Genomic DNA, 13,764 nt, shown 5'->3' with positions numbered 1-13,764 from the left:
CAGGGATAGAATCACACCAGTTGTAGAGTGGAACATCCTCAGGGATAGAATCACACCGGTTGTAGAGTGGAACCTCCAGGGGATAGAATCACACCGGTTGTAGAGTGGAACCTCCTCAGGGATAGAATCACACCAGTTGTAGAGTGGAACCTCCTCAGGGATAGAATCACACCGGTTGAAGAGTGGAACCTCCTCAGGGATAGAATCACACCGGTTGTAGAGTGGAACATCCTCAGGGATAGAATCACACCGGTTGTAGAGTGGAATCTCCTCAGGGATAGAATCGCACAGGTTGTAGAGTGGAACCTCCTCAGGGATAGAATCACACCGGTTGTAGAGTGGAACCTCCAGGGGATAGAATCACACCGGTTGAAGAGTGGAACCTCCAGGGGATAGAATCACACCGGTTGTAGAGTGGAACCTCCTCAGGGATAGAATCACACCGGTTGAAGAGTGGAACCTCCTCAGGGATAGAATCGCACCGGTTGTAGAGTGGAACCTCCTCAGGGATAGAATCACACCGGTTGTAGAGTAGAACCTCCAGGGGATAGAATCACACCGGTTGTAGAGTGGAACCTCCAGGGATAGAATCACACCGGTTGTAGAGTGGAACCTCCTCAGTGATAGAATCACACCGGTTGTAGAGTGGAACCTCCAGGGGATAGAATCACACCGGTTGTAGAGTGGAACCTCCAGGGGATAGAATCACACCGGTTGTAGAGTGGAACCTCCTCAGGGATAGAATCACATCGGTTGTAGAGTGGAACCTCCAGGAGATAGAATCACACCGGTTGTAGAGTGGAACCTCCAGGGATAGAATCACACCGGTTGTAGAGTGGAACCTCCAGGGGATAGAATCACACCGGTTGTAGAGTGGAACATCCTCAGTGATAGAATCACACCGGTTGTAGAGTGGAACCTCCAGGGATAGAATCACACCGGTTGTAGAGTGGAACCTCCTCAGTGATAGAATCACACCGGTTGTAGAGTGGAACCTCCTCAGGGATAGAATCACACCGGTTGTAGAGTGGAACCTCCAGGGGATAGAATAACACGGGTTGTAGAGTGGAACCTCCTCAGTGATAGAATCACACCGGTTGTAGAGTGGAACCTCCAGGGATAGAATCACACCGGTTGTAGAGTGGAACATCCTCAGTGATAGAATCACACCGGTTGTAGAGTGGAACCTCCTCAGGGATAGAATCACACCGGTTGTAGAGTGGAACTTCCAGGGGATAGAATCACACCAGCTACAGAGTGAGAGTGAACTGATGGAGCCAGAGGAAACCTTCACAGACATGGGGTGAACATACGAACGGCAGGGGGAAATGAACCCAGGTCGCTGATACTGTAAAGCTTTCTGTTAACCGCTCTGTTACCATGCTGCTTCAAATGTGGCGACGCTTGGTGTGTCCCAGCACTTCCTTGTATGTGAACCTGTCTGAATTCCCAAGCTTCAGCTTTCCGCTGGAACATTTTTAACCTTTGCCGTAGCTGTGATTAGCTTTACCCCTAAATTTACAAACCATCATCCGGACTTGGGCCTTTACTGAATACAGAACTGCATTGCCAAACGGTCTTTCACAGCAGCTAGTTGCAGAATACATTGCTTTAAGAGTACTCACCTCACCATAAGAGTGTGCAGAGGAAAACTGTTGTGGATGAATAAGTCGATAGTGAAATACTATTAGTTTGTAATTTTTGAGTAAAGTTGAACATGTTTTCAAATGCACAGTCCATGTATGAGAAACGTAGTTGTGGCAGCATCACAGGCACAGACCGTCAGCTAAGTGACCTTTATGGGGAAATCACAATTAGAATAAAAAAGGCTTATTTTAATGAAAAGTGTTCACAAACTTGATAAACCGCATTCATTTGGCTTTTGCTGGTTGGTTCATGGACTGAATGATTGAAGGGATGAAGCTGTTATTGAACCTGGTGATTGGGACATCAGGCTTCTGAATCTCCTGATGGATGTTGATTTCTTGAGGCAGCACCTCTTGTAGATAACTACCGATGTGTGGAGGAAAATTGACCAATTCTGCATGTTTTTATTTTATACTTAAAATCCCTTTCTCATGTTCGATTAAACTAATACCATTCATTAGTGCCTGCTACTGATGAAAGACCATAAGATCATAAGAAGCAGAAGTAGGCCACTCAGCCCATCGAGTCTGCTCCACCATTCAATCATGGGCTGATCCAATTCTTCCAGTCATCCCCACTCCTCTGCCTTCTCCCCATACCCCCTCTTGCCCTGACTAATCAAGAACATATCCATTTCTGCTTAAAATACACCCAATGACTTGGCCTCCACAGCTGCAGATGGCAACAAATTCCACAGATTTACCACCCTCTAACTCAAGTAATTTCTCCGCATCTCAGTTCTAAATGGACGTCCTTCAATCCTGAAGTCCTGGATTCCCCTACCATGGGAAATAACTTCGCCATATCTAATCTGTTCAGGCCTTTTAACATTAGGAATGTTTCTATGAAATCCCTCCTCATTCTCCTGAACTCCAGGGAATACAGCCTCAGAGCTACCAGATGTTCCTCATATGGTAACCCTTTCATTCCTGGAATCATTCTTGTGAATCTTCAATGTCAATATATCCTTTCTGTCCTTTCCATGTGGTATCACGAGTGCCTTATAGAGCTTCAACGTCTCATCTTATATTCTATATACCTCTAGAAACAAATGCCAACATTGCATTTGCATTCTTCACCACTGACTCAACCTGGTGGTTAACCTTCAGGGTATCTTGCACAAGGACTCTCAAGACTCTTTGCATCTCTGCATTTTGAATTCCCTCCCCATCTAAATAAGTCTACCCCTTTATTTCTTCCACCAAAGTGCATGACCATACACTTACCAACATTGTATTACATTTGCCACTACTTTGCCCATTCTCTGCAAGGTCTCTGTTTCCTCAACACTGCCCACTCCTCCGCTTATCTTTGTATCATCGTCAAATTTAGCCACAAATCCATTAATCCCATAATCCAAATCATTGACATACATCGTAAAAAGCAGCGGTCCCAACACCGACCCCTGTGGAAGTCCACTGATAACCAGTAGCCAGCCAGAATAGGATCTTTTCATTCCCATTCTTATCTGCCGATCAGCCAGTGCTCCACCCGTTCAAGTAACTTCCCTGTAATTCCTTGCTAAGCAGCCTCATGTGCAGCACATTGTCAAAGATCATCTGTAAATTCAAGGACACCGCATCTACTGCATCTCCCTTGCTAACCTGCTTGTAATTTCCTTGAAACATTGCAGTAGGTTAGTCGGGTAGGATTTTCCTTTCAGGAAACCATGCTGGCTTTGGCCTATCTTGTCATGTGCCTCCAGGTACTCCGTAATCTCATCCCAACAACTCCCCAACCACTGATGTCAGGCTAACAGGTCTACAGTTTCCTTCCTGCTGCCTCGCACCCTTAAGTAGCAGAATAACATTTGCAATGGCAGAAAGTGGACGTGGAGAGGATGTCTGCTGGGAAATTGCATCTTAATACCAATGTTTGCCTGGTAATAAAATCACAGCTAATGTGACTCCCTGCTCCTCAATGGAACCTGGAACTTCTGCAGAGTCCACAGTCTTTAATGTTAGCTCAAAAAGAGTTGGGAGTGCATGTGGAGGGTTTGAGGCTGGGATGCAAAATGAATGGGTCACATGCTCACATCATTGTCCTTAAGACACCGGAGTAGAATTCAGTTCGAGTCTTTCAGAGGTAGGTTTTTTCCTACTTTGTGGTGGGTGTGTAGAATGCAGTACCAGGGGTGTTGGGAGAGGATGATACAATAGGAACATTAAGAGACACACATCGATGAAAGAAAAATGGATGGCCAAGTTGAGGGACCAGTTAGATAATGTGTGCTGTGTTATCTTCTGTGCTCCAACTGGTCAGTGTAGAATCCTTGAAGAGACAGGACACACCACACTGCTTTGGAAAGTGCCAGATGTTTGTAGAACCCATTCTTTCACTAACCTAAGTAGATGTTGGAACTAACGCTGGTGAGGAGTGTTTCCATTGCTCAACGGTTGTTAAGTTGCACCTGATGAAAAGGTTTTTTAAAAGTTCCAAAGAGACAGCATTAGTGTCAAATTAGCATTCACGCTGATTGGCATTCCAGCTGCTCAGGTTTATTTACCCCATTGTTGGCTCTCGAGATGTCTTAGCTGCTCTCTCACTTGTATGGTGTCAAATATATTGTGGCAGCAATAAAATTACTGCAATTTACAAAAATATGTAATTAGTGCAAGGATAGACCATAGATATAGGAACAGAATTTGGCCGATTGAGTCTACTCCCCCATTTCATCATGGCTGATCCATTGTTCCTCTTGCTGCAAAGGGGGGCAAACTTGCATTTGTTTAGAGTCTTTCTGGACGTGTTTCAACAATTTGTGCTAACACTGGGGTCAGAATGCTGTTGATGCTGCCTGACCTGCTTAAGCTCCTCCAACATTTTGTGTGTGTTACTCAAGATCTGCCAAAACTGTACAGCAAGCAGCCATTGAGGTAGCCATAAGCACGATCTTCTTCACATGGCCATTATATCCAGTTGCAGGGTTTCAGTTTAACAGCTCTTCCATAGCATTGCTGGAAGGGTTACAGACATCTTTTAGGTCTGGATCCTTTCCCTTTTTGATTCAGAGATAAAAGTTCTGCCCATCACCTCCCTCTGGTGCCCCTCCTCCTTCCCTTTCTCCCATGGTCCACTGTCCCCTTACCTTTTCCACCCATCACCTCACCTCATACCCCACCTTCTTCCCTCTTCCTTTCCAGTCCTGCTGAAAAGTCTCAGCATGAAACATTGACCTTCTGAGTTCTGGTTTTGTCCTTTAGATGACAGATCTGGGCTGGATTAACATGGCTAAATTCTTGATCTTGTAATTTGATTGAGCTAATTGTGGACTGGGGCGTTTTAGCGAAGAATGGGTGTGAAGAATGGGCGTGTCTCATGGTGAGGTGCTGAACTGAATACTACTAGCTTAATCAGAATCAGGTTTATTATCACAGGCATCTGACTTGAAATTTGTTAACTTAGCAGCAGCAGTTCAATGCAATACATAATCTAGCAGAGAGAGAAAAAATAATAAATGAAATAAAACAATAAACAAACAAACAAACAAGTAAATCCATTATGCAAATTGAATAGATTACTAAAAATGTGCAAAAACAGAAATACTGTATAATTTAAAAATAAGTGAGGTAGTGTCCAAAGCTTCAAAGTCCATTTAGGAATCGGATGACAGATGGGAAGAAGATGTTGGATATTCTATGTGTTGTTTGATTAGTTTTGTCCTTTTGCCCAATTTGTTCTTTCTTTCACATCTTGGGTGTTTTTGATATTTTCTTGAACAGGTCCCATGGTGTTTGTTTCATGGCTGGCTGCGGAAGGACGAATCTCAGAGCTGTATTCTGTATACATACTTTGATAATAAATGTACTTTGGCTTGCATATTGTATATGCATATTGTGTTTAATGTTGTTGTGCAGAACTGGGGTGCAGTGGGGGCAGGATTTTATAAAATGCTTATTTGGACCATAAGACATCTGCAGAATCCCTTGCACTGGTGTAGAACTTGGTTCGAATGTACTGTAATTGCTAATATAAATAAAGATAGCCTTGTTTTTTAAAACAAGGAAATGTTGCAAATACAACATGCTAAGCTTTACATATTTTATATTTTTAAACAAAATGACTGGCATGAATGATATTGCTGAAGTGATTTTCTGAAGTCTGTTCTCCTCTACTTTCCGCAGGACATGATGTTGCAGCTGCTGCAAGGGTTGGACTTCCTCCATTCACACCGCGTGGTCCATCGAGACCTGAAGCCCCAAAACATACTCGTAACCAGCAACGGCCAAATCAAGCTTGCGGACTTTGGCCTGGCTCGCATCTATAGTTTCCAGATGGCTCTTACATCTGTGGTAAGTTTCTAAATTATATTTATGAGAATGCAAATATTTGCAACCAATAGGAAGCCTTAAATATTCTATATTATAGGAAGATTTCAGCTGGGGAAAGAAAGTTCTTTCTGATGGATAAAGCCAGCAGTTTTACAGCAGTTACTCGATCCAAGCTGCAGTAACAGAGCAGGCTGAGCAGCATCTGCGAAAAAAGTACAGTCAACATTTCAGGCTGAGACCCTTCTGCAGTACTGGAGAAAAAAAGCTGAGTAGAGTTAAAAGTTGGAGGGAGGGGAGAGAGAAACACAAGGTGATAGGTGAAACCTGAAGGGAAGGGGTGAAGAGCTGGGAAACTGATCGGTGAAAGAGATACAGGGCTGGAGAAGGGGGAGTCTAGGAGAGTACAGAAAGACATGGAAGAAAGAAAAGGGAAGAGGAACACCAGATGGGGGCAATGAGTGGGCAAGGAGATAAGGTGAGAGAGGGAAAAGGTAAAGGAGTGTGGGTATTACAGGAACTTGCAGGTGGGTATTACAGGGAATTACAGAAATCGTTGTTCATACCATCAGGTTGGAGGCTACCCAGATGGAATATAAGGTGTTGTGTGGCCTCATCACAACAGTACAGGAGGCCATGGATAGACGTACTGGAATGGGAAGTGGAATTAAAACAGGTGGCCACTGAGAGATCCTGCTTTTCTCTGGTGGATGGAGTGTAGGCTCTTACCGACATGCACTGGACACAGTAAATGACCCCAACAGGCTCACGAGCGAAGTGTCGCCTCACCTGGAAGGACTGTTTGTGGCCTTGGCCCTGAATGGCAGTGAGGGAGGAGGCGCAGGGGCAGGTGTAGCACTTGTACAGTCTGCTAGGAGGGAGATATGTGGGGAGGGACAAGTGAGGCGTGTAGGGAAGGAGGGAGAGGCGTGGGGAGGGACGAGTGGACAAGTGAGGCGTGTAGGGAAAGCAGAAAGTGGGAAGGAGGGAGAGGGGTGGGGAGGGACGAGTGGACAAGTGAGGCGTGTAGGGAAGGCAGACAGTGGGAAGGAGGGAGAGGGGTGGGGAGGGACGAGTGGACAAGTGAGGCGTGTAGGGAAAACAGAAAGTGGGAAGGAGGGAGAGGGGTGGGGAGGGATGAGTGGACAAGTGAGGCGTGTAGGGAAGGCAGAAAGTGGGAAGGAGGGAGAGGGGTGGGGAGGGATGAGTGGACAAGTGAGGCGTGTAGGGAAGGCAGACAGTGGGAAGGAGGGAGAGGGGTGGGGAGGGACGAGTGGACAAGTGAGGCGTGTAGGGAAGGCAGACAGTGGGAAGGAGGGAGAGGGGTGGGGAGGGATGAGTGGACAAGTGAGGCGTGTAGGGAAGGAGGGAGAGGGGTGCTTGGTGGTGGGACCCCTTTGGCCTGGAACATCGCATTGTTTATTTCACAGTTTGTATCTCTGAAAATAGGCCAAACAGTTTTGCAAATGTTTCTGGAAAAACCTGAGTTGATGAGTTGACAGCTATTGATTTTCATTACATGGGACTTCCCCCTCAAATGAATATTACTTATTTTTGGTAAAACTGTTTGATGTGAGGCAGCATGGTAACATCGCGGTTAGCGTGACACTATTACAGGACACAGCGTCAGAGTTCACACTTCTGTTCCAGAGTCCTGTAGGCAAGTTGGTACATTCTGTGTGTTTTCTCCCAATTCTCTAGATAATTCCCACTTTCCAGAGGGTTAAATCGGGTTGCTGGGTGGTGCGCCTCATTGTGCTGGAAAGGCCGGTTCTGTATTGTATCTCCAAGTAATTCAATCAATTTATAGTACAGAACCTGCTTGGATGTTTCTAAGATCAATAGGCTTTTAGACATGGGAATTAAGGTATATAGAGACAGGGAAGGGAAGTCCCATTGGGAGAAACGGTCAGCCATATTCACAGTGAATGGTGGCGCAGGTTTTTGGGACAGAATGATTACTTCTCCCTATTGACAGCACACATTTTCCTTTGGATGACGTGGAACATCCTACTAATGCACTGTTAATCCCACTCCCAGGGTGGTTACATAGCATCCATGCCAGGACCACCTGGCTCAAAAACAGTTACTTACCCCAAGCAGTAAGATTGATCATCACCTCCACCCACTAGCCCACCCTCCTCACCCCAACCTTTCTCATTTCCTGTCAGTCACCTTTTGTACAGGCACTTCTGTGTCTAACTTCACTTTATGGACATGCAATCAATCTCTGTATATTTATCTATTTGCTGTATTTATATTTTATTGTATTTCTATTATTGTGTTCTTTATTTTATTGTGTTTTTTGTGCTGCATTGGATCCGAAGTAACAATTATTTCATTCTCCTTTACAATTGTGTACAAGAAATTACATTAGACAATCTTAAATCCTTGAAAGCGGAACATGAGAGTAGACGGATTAGGAGATTTCCTGCCTTGTCTCGTTCCCTACTGTGACACATTTCTTCAATGTGAAGTTAGCTCCATTGCAGCCTTGCAAGGTCCCACGATCCTAAGTCAGAAATGCTTTCTAAAACCTTGTGACCCCTGCTCTTTGTGATTTCTCTAAGTGACTTGGAAACTTGGATGAGGAAGTGGAAGGGTGGATTAGTAAATCTGCAGATGACAGGAAGATTAATTGATGTTGTGGATAGTATAGAAGTTTTTTGGAGGTTACAATGGGCCATTGACAGGATGCAGAGATGAGCTTAGAAGTGGTAGATGGAGTTCAAAATGGAGAAGCGTGAAGGGATTCACATTGGAAGATCGAATTTGAAGATGTGTAGATCTTTCAAAAATGCCGTGCCAGTTGTTAGGGTTGTTAAGTAGGCTTATGGTGTTATTTGCCTTCATTAGTCAAGGGAAGAGCTACAAGGCCAAGAATGTGGAAGCTTTGGAGAGCATGCCTTATGAGGAAAGATAAAGCAAGCTCGTGCTTTTCTCTTTGGAGTAAAGGAGGATGAAAGGAGGAGGATGTATAAGATGAGAGGCATAGATAGAGCGGACAGCCAGGTTGGAAATCACTTATGGGAAAGCATACTTTTGAGGTGTTGCAGCAACGTAAGGGATAGGTTTTACTGAATGGTCAGTAAATGGAATACATTCCCGGGGAGGTGGTAGAACCAGGGAAGGTAAGGAGAAGGTGTGAGAACCAGAATATGCAATGGAAAGAGAAGGGGGAGAAACATAGAAACATAGAAAATAGGTGCAGGAGTTGGCCATTCAGCCCTTCGAGCCTGCACCGCCATTCAGTATGATCATGGCTGATCATCCAACTCAGAACCCTGTACCTGCTTTCTCTCCATACCCCCGATCCCTTTTGCCACAAGGGCCATATCTAACTTCCTCTTAAATATAGCCAATGAACCAGCCTCAACTGTTTCCTGTGGCAGAGAATTCCACAGATTCACCATTCTCTGTGTTAAGAAGTTTTTCCTCATTGCGGTCCTAAAAGGCTTCTCCTTTATCCTTAAACTGTGACTCCTCATTCTGGACTTCCCCAACATTGGAAACAATCTTCCTGCATCTAGCCTGTCCAATCCCTTTAGAATTTTATACGTTTCAATAAGATCCCCCCTCAATCTTCCAAATTCCAGTGAGTATAAGCCTAGTCAATCCAGTCTCTCTTCATATGAAAGTCCTGCCATCCCAGGAATCAATCTGGTGAACCTATTGTGTGCAGTAAGGTGGAGAAATGAGCTGAAAAAATGGCAGATGGAATATAATTATTGAGTGGAGGAAGTGGGATGTTATCGTACAGTTATGCAAGACATTGGTGAAGCTCACATTTATCCACATTAAATTGAATCTGCCATGAATTTGCCCACTCACCTAACCTATCCAAGTCACCCTGCATCCTCTTAGCATCCTCCTCACAGCTAACACCACCACCCAGTTTCGTGTCATCCACAAACTTGGAGATGCTGCATTTAATTCCCTCGTCTAAATCATTAATATATATTGTAAACAACTGGGGTCTCAGCACTGAGCCTTGCGGTACCCCACTAGTCACTGCCTGCCGTTCTGAAAAGGTCCCGTTTACTCCCACTCTTTGCTTCCTGTCTGCCAACCAATTCTCTATCCACATCAATACCATACCCCTAATACCATGTGCTTTAAGTTTGCACACTAATCTCCAGTGTGGGACCTTGTCAAAAGCCTTTTGAAAATCTAGATATACCACATCCACTGGCTCTCCCCTATCCACTCTACTAGTTACATCTTCAAAAAATTCTCTAAGATTTGTCAGACATGATTTTCCTTTCACAAATCCATGCTGACTTTGTCCGATGATTTCACCTCTTTCCAAATGTGCTGTTATCACATCTTTGATAACCGACTCTAGCATTTTCCCCACCACTGATGTCAGACTCACCGGTCGATAATTCCCCGGTTTCTCTCTCCCTCCTTTTTTAAAAAGTGTGGTTACATTAGCGACCCTCCAATCCTCAGGAACTAATTCAGAATCTAAGGAGTTTTGAAAAATTATAACTGATGCATCCACTATTTCTTGGGCAACTTCCTTAAGCACTCTGGGATGCAGACCCATCTGGCTCTGGGGATTTATCTGCCTTTAATCCCTTCAATTTACCTAACACCACTTCCCGACTAACATGTATTTCCCTCAGTTCCTCCATCTCACTAGGCCCTCGGTCCCCTACTATTTATGTCCTCCTTAGTGAAGACAGAACCAAAGTAGTTATTCAATTGGTCTGCCATGTCCTTGTTCCCCATGATCAATTCAACTGTTTCTGACTGTAAAGGACCTATATTTGTCTTGACCAATCTTTTTCTTTTCACATATCTATAAAAGCATTTACAGTCAGTTTTTATGTTCCCTGCCAGCTTTCTCTCATAATCTCTTTTCCCTTTCCTAATTAAGCCCTTTGTCCTCCTCTGCTGGACTCTGAATTTCTCCAAGTCCTCAGGTGTGCCGCTTTTTTTTTTGCTAATTTATATGTTTCTTCTTTGGACTTGATACTATCCCTAATTTCCTTTGTCAGCCACGGGTGCACTACCTTCCCTGGTTTATTCTTTTGCTAAACTGGGGATGAACAATTGTTGTAGTTCATCCACGCGATCTTTAAATGCTTGCCATTGCATGTCCACCGTCAACCCTTTAAGTATCATTTGCCAGTCTATCTTAGCTAATTCATGTCTCATACCTTCAAAGTTACCCCTCTTTAAGTTCAGAACCTTTGTTTCTGAATTAACTATGTCACTCTCCATCTTAGTGAAGAATTCCACCAATATTATGGTCACTCTTACCCAAGGGGCCTCGCACGACAAGATTGCTAACTAACCCTTCCTCATTGCTCAATACCCAATCTAGAATGGCCTGCTCTCTAGTTGGTTCCTCGACATGTTGGTTTAGAAAACCATCCCACATACATTCCAAGAAATCCTCTTCCTCAGCACCCTTACCATTTTGGTTCACCCAATCTATATGTAGATTGAAGTCACCCATTATAACTACTGTTCCTTTATTGCACGCATTTCTAATTTCCTGTTTAATGCCATCCCCAACCTCACTACTATTGTTAGTTGGCTTGTACACAACTCCCACCAGCGTTTTCCGCCCCTTAATGTTATGCAGCTCTACCCATATCGATTCCACATCCTCCAGGCTAATGTCCTTCCTTTCTATTGCATTAATCTCCTCTCTAACCAGCAATGCTACCCCACCTCCTTTTCTTTCCTGTCTATCCCTCCTGAATATTGAATATCCCTGAATGTTGAGCTCCCTTCCTTGGTCACCCTGGAGCCAACTCTGTGATACCAACTATATCATATTCATTAATAACTATCTGCACATTCAATTCATCCACCTTGTTACGAATGCTCCTCGCATTGACACACAAAGCCTTCAGGCTTGTTTTTACAACACTCTTAGCCCTTATACAATTATGTTGAAAAGTGGCCCTTTTTGCTTTTTGCCCTGGATTTGCCTGCCTGCCACTTTTACCTTTCACCTTACTACTTTTTGCTTCTACCCTCGTTTTACACCCCTCTGTCTCTCTGAACTTGTTCCCATCCCCCTGCCACATTAAATCCTCCTGAACAGCAATAGCAAACGCTCCCCGTAGGACATTGGTTCCAGCCCAGCCCAGGTGCAGACCGTCCTGTTTATACCGGTCCCACCTCCCCCAGAACCGGTTCCAATGCCCCAGAAATTTGAATCCCTCCCCCTTGCACCATTTTTCAAGCCATGTATTCATCTGAAATATCCTCCTATTTCTACTCTGACAAGCATGTGGCACTGGTAGTAATCCAGAGATTATTACCTTTGTGGTCCTACTTTTTAGTTTATCTCCTAACTCCCTAAATTCATCTTGTAGGACCTCATCCTGTTTTTTACCTATATTGTTGGTACCTATGTGCACTGCGACCACTGGCTGTTCACCCTCCCATTCCAGAATGTCCTGCAGCCGCTCAGAGACATCCTTGACCCTTGCACCAGGGAGGCAACATACCATCCTGGAGTCTCGTTTGCGGCCACAGAAACGCCTATCTATTCCCCTTACAATCAAATCCCCTATCACTATAGCTCTCCCACTCCTTTTCCTTCCCTCCTGTGGCGCAGAGCCACCCATGGTGCAATGAACTCGGCTGCTGCTGCCTTCCCCTGATGAGACATCTCCCCCAACAGTATCCAAAACAGTATATCTGTTTACGGGGGAGATGACCCCAAGGGACTTCTGCACTACCTGCCTACTGCTACGCTGTCTAGTGGCCACCCCTTCCCTTTCTGCCTATGTAGCCTTTACCTGCGGTGTGGCCAACTCACTGAACGTGCTATTCACGACTTTCTCAGCATCGCGGATGCTCCAGTATGGATCCAATCGCAGCTCCAGGTGCTCAATGCGGTCTGCCAGAAGCTGCAGTTGGACACACTTCCTGCACACGTAGTTGTCAAGGACACTGGAAGTATCCATGATATCCCACTTGCTGCAGGATGAACAAACCACGGGGCCAATCTCAGCTGCCATGACCTACCCAATACTTGCCTCAACTTTTGAAACTTTCTCCTTTGAAAGGAACTTGGAGTGAAACTCGTCCTCAGCCTCTCAAGAGAAAGCCTTCCTACTCTGTCTCCCTCTACTCCGTTGCCCGCTACAACGTTGCCCACTCTGTCTACTGTTCTCTTAAATACTCCCGCTGCCTCACGGTCCGACTTACACGTGCTTGCGCAGTCGTGCTCCCGTTAAACTGCCGAAGAAAAAGGAGGGAGGAGAAATCAATGTCATGCTGTCAGATTGCAGGCAATGCCTTGATCTGAAACGTCATTTCTCCAACTTTTATAACATGGACCAATACCATTAGCAAGGGGTCCATGGATCAGTAGTTGGGAATCCTTGCTCTATCGTAATGTATTAAATGGACACAAGACAAGTTATAGTTAAGTTCAAGTTTAATTGTCACACACAAGAATACAACCAGTTGAAATCAGTTCTAGGGGCCAAGGCGCAAAACTGTACCAATGGTCGACACACAGCCCAAGTAATCAAAAATAAGAATGTATTGCCTAAGTCCCTGGGTGGATAAATGGTTAAGGAGTAGTATGTGTTGTCTGCCTTTACTCCTGATGTACCGAATGGTATTTAGATTTCAAATCAAGCTGTCAGAAATTTTAAAAAGCCAAATACTGTGAGCCGTAGCTGTGCAGTGTAATCCACGGAGATGTTCAGTGAAGAACAATGATGTTCTACTGAGAAAATATAGTAAAGGAAACTTTTTCTTGATGTCAGAAAACATTGTTTGGCCAAGAGGTTTTTAAAAAAAATTGTATTAGTTAAGTGCATTTCATAATGATTGTGAATGTAATTTGTAGTGACCATTGCTGTCACTA

At 44.5% G+C, this 13,764-nt stretch overlaps 1 protein-coding gene across 6 annotated transcripts in view; it reads left to right on the top strand.

The window, feature by feature from the left end:
• The window catches only part of cdk6 (cyclin dependent kinase 6), a 124,683-nt gene that overhangs the window by 48,915 nt on the left and 62,004 nt on the right, over positions 1-13,764 (top strand). For all 6 annotated transcript variants that reach the window (XM_059944955.1, XM_059944959.1, XM_059944956.1 and 3 more), the window contains exon 4: positions 5,772-5,939. In XM_059944955.1, coding sequence (XP_059800938.1) covers positions 5,772-5,939 — 168 coding nt within the window. The remainder of the gene's footprint in view (positions 1-5,771; positions 5,940-13,764) is intronic.

This window comes from Hypanus sabinus, chromosome 20 (genome assembly GCF_030144855.1).
Source record: "Hypanus sabinus isolate sHypSab1 chromosome 20, sHypSab1.hap1, whole genome shotgun sequence".
NCBI lineage: Eukaryota > Metazoa > Chordata > Chondrichthyes > Myliobatiformes > Dasyatidae > Hypanus > Hypanus sabinus.
Note: the sequence above shows the minus strand (reverse complement) of the source record. Positions and strands in the feature narration are given on the sequence as shown.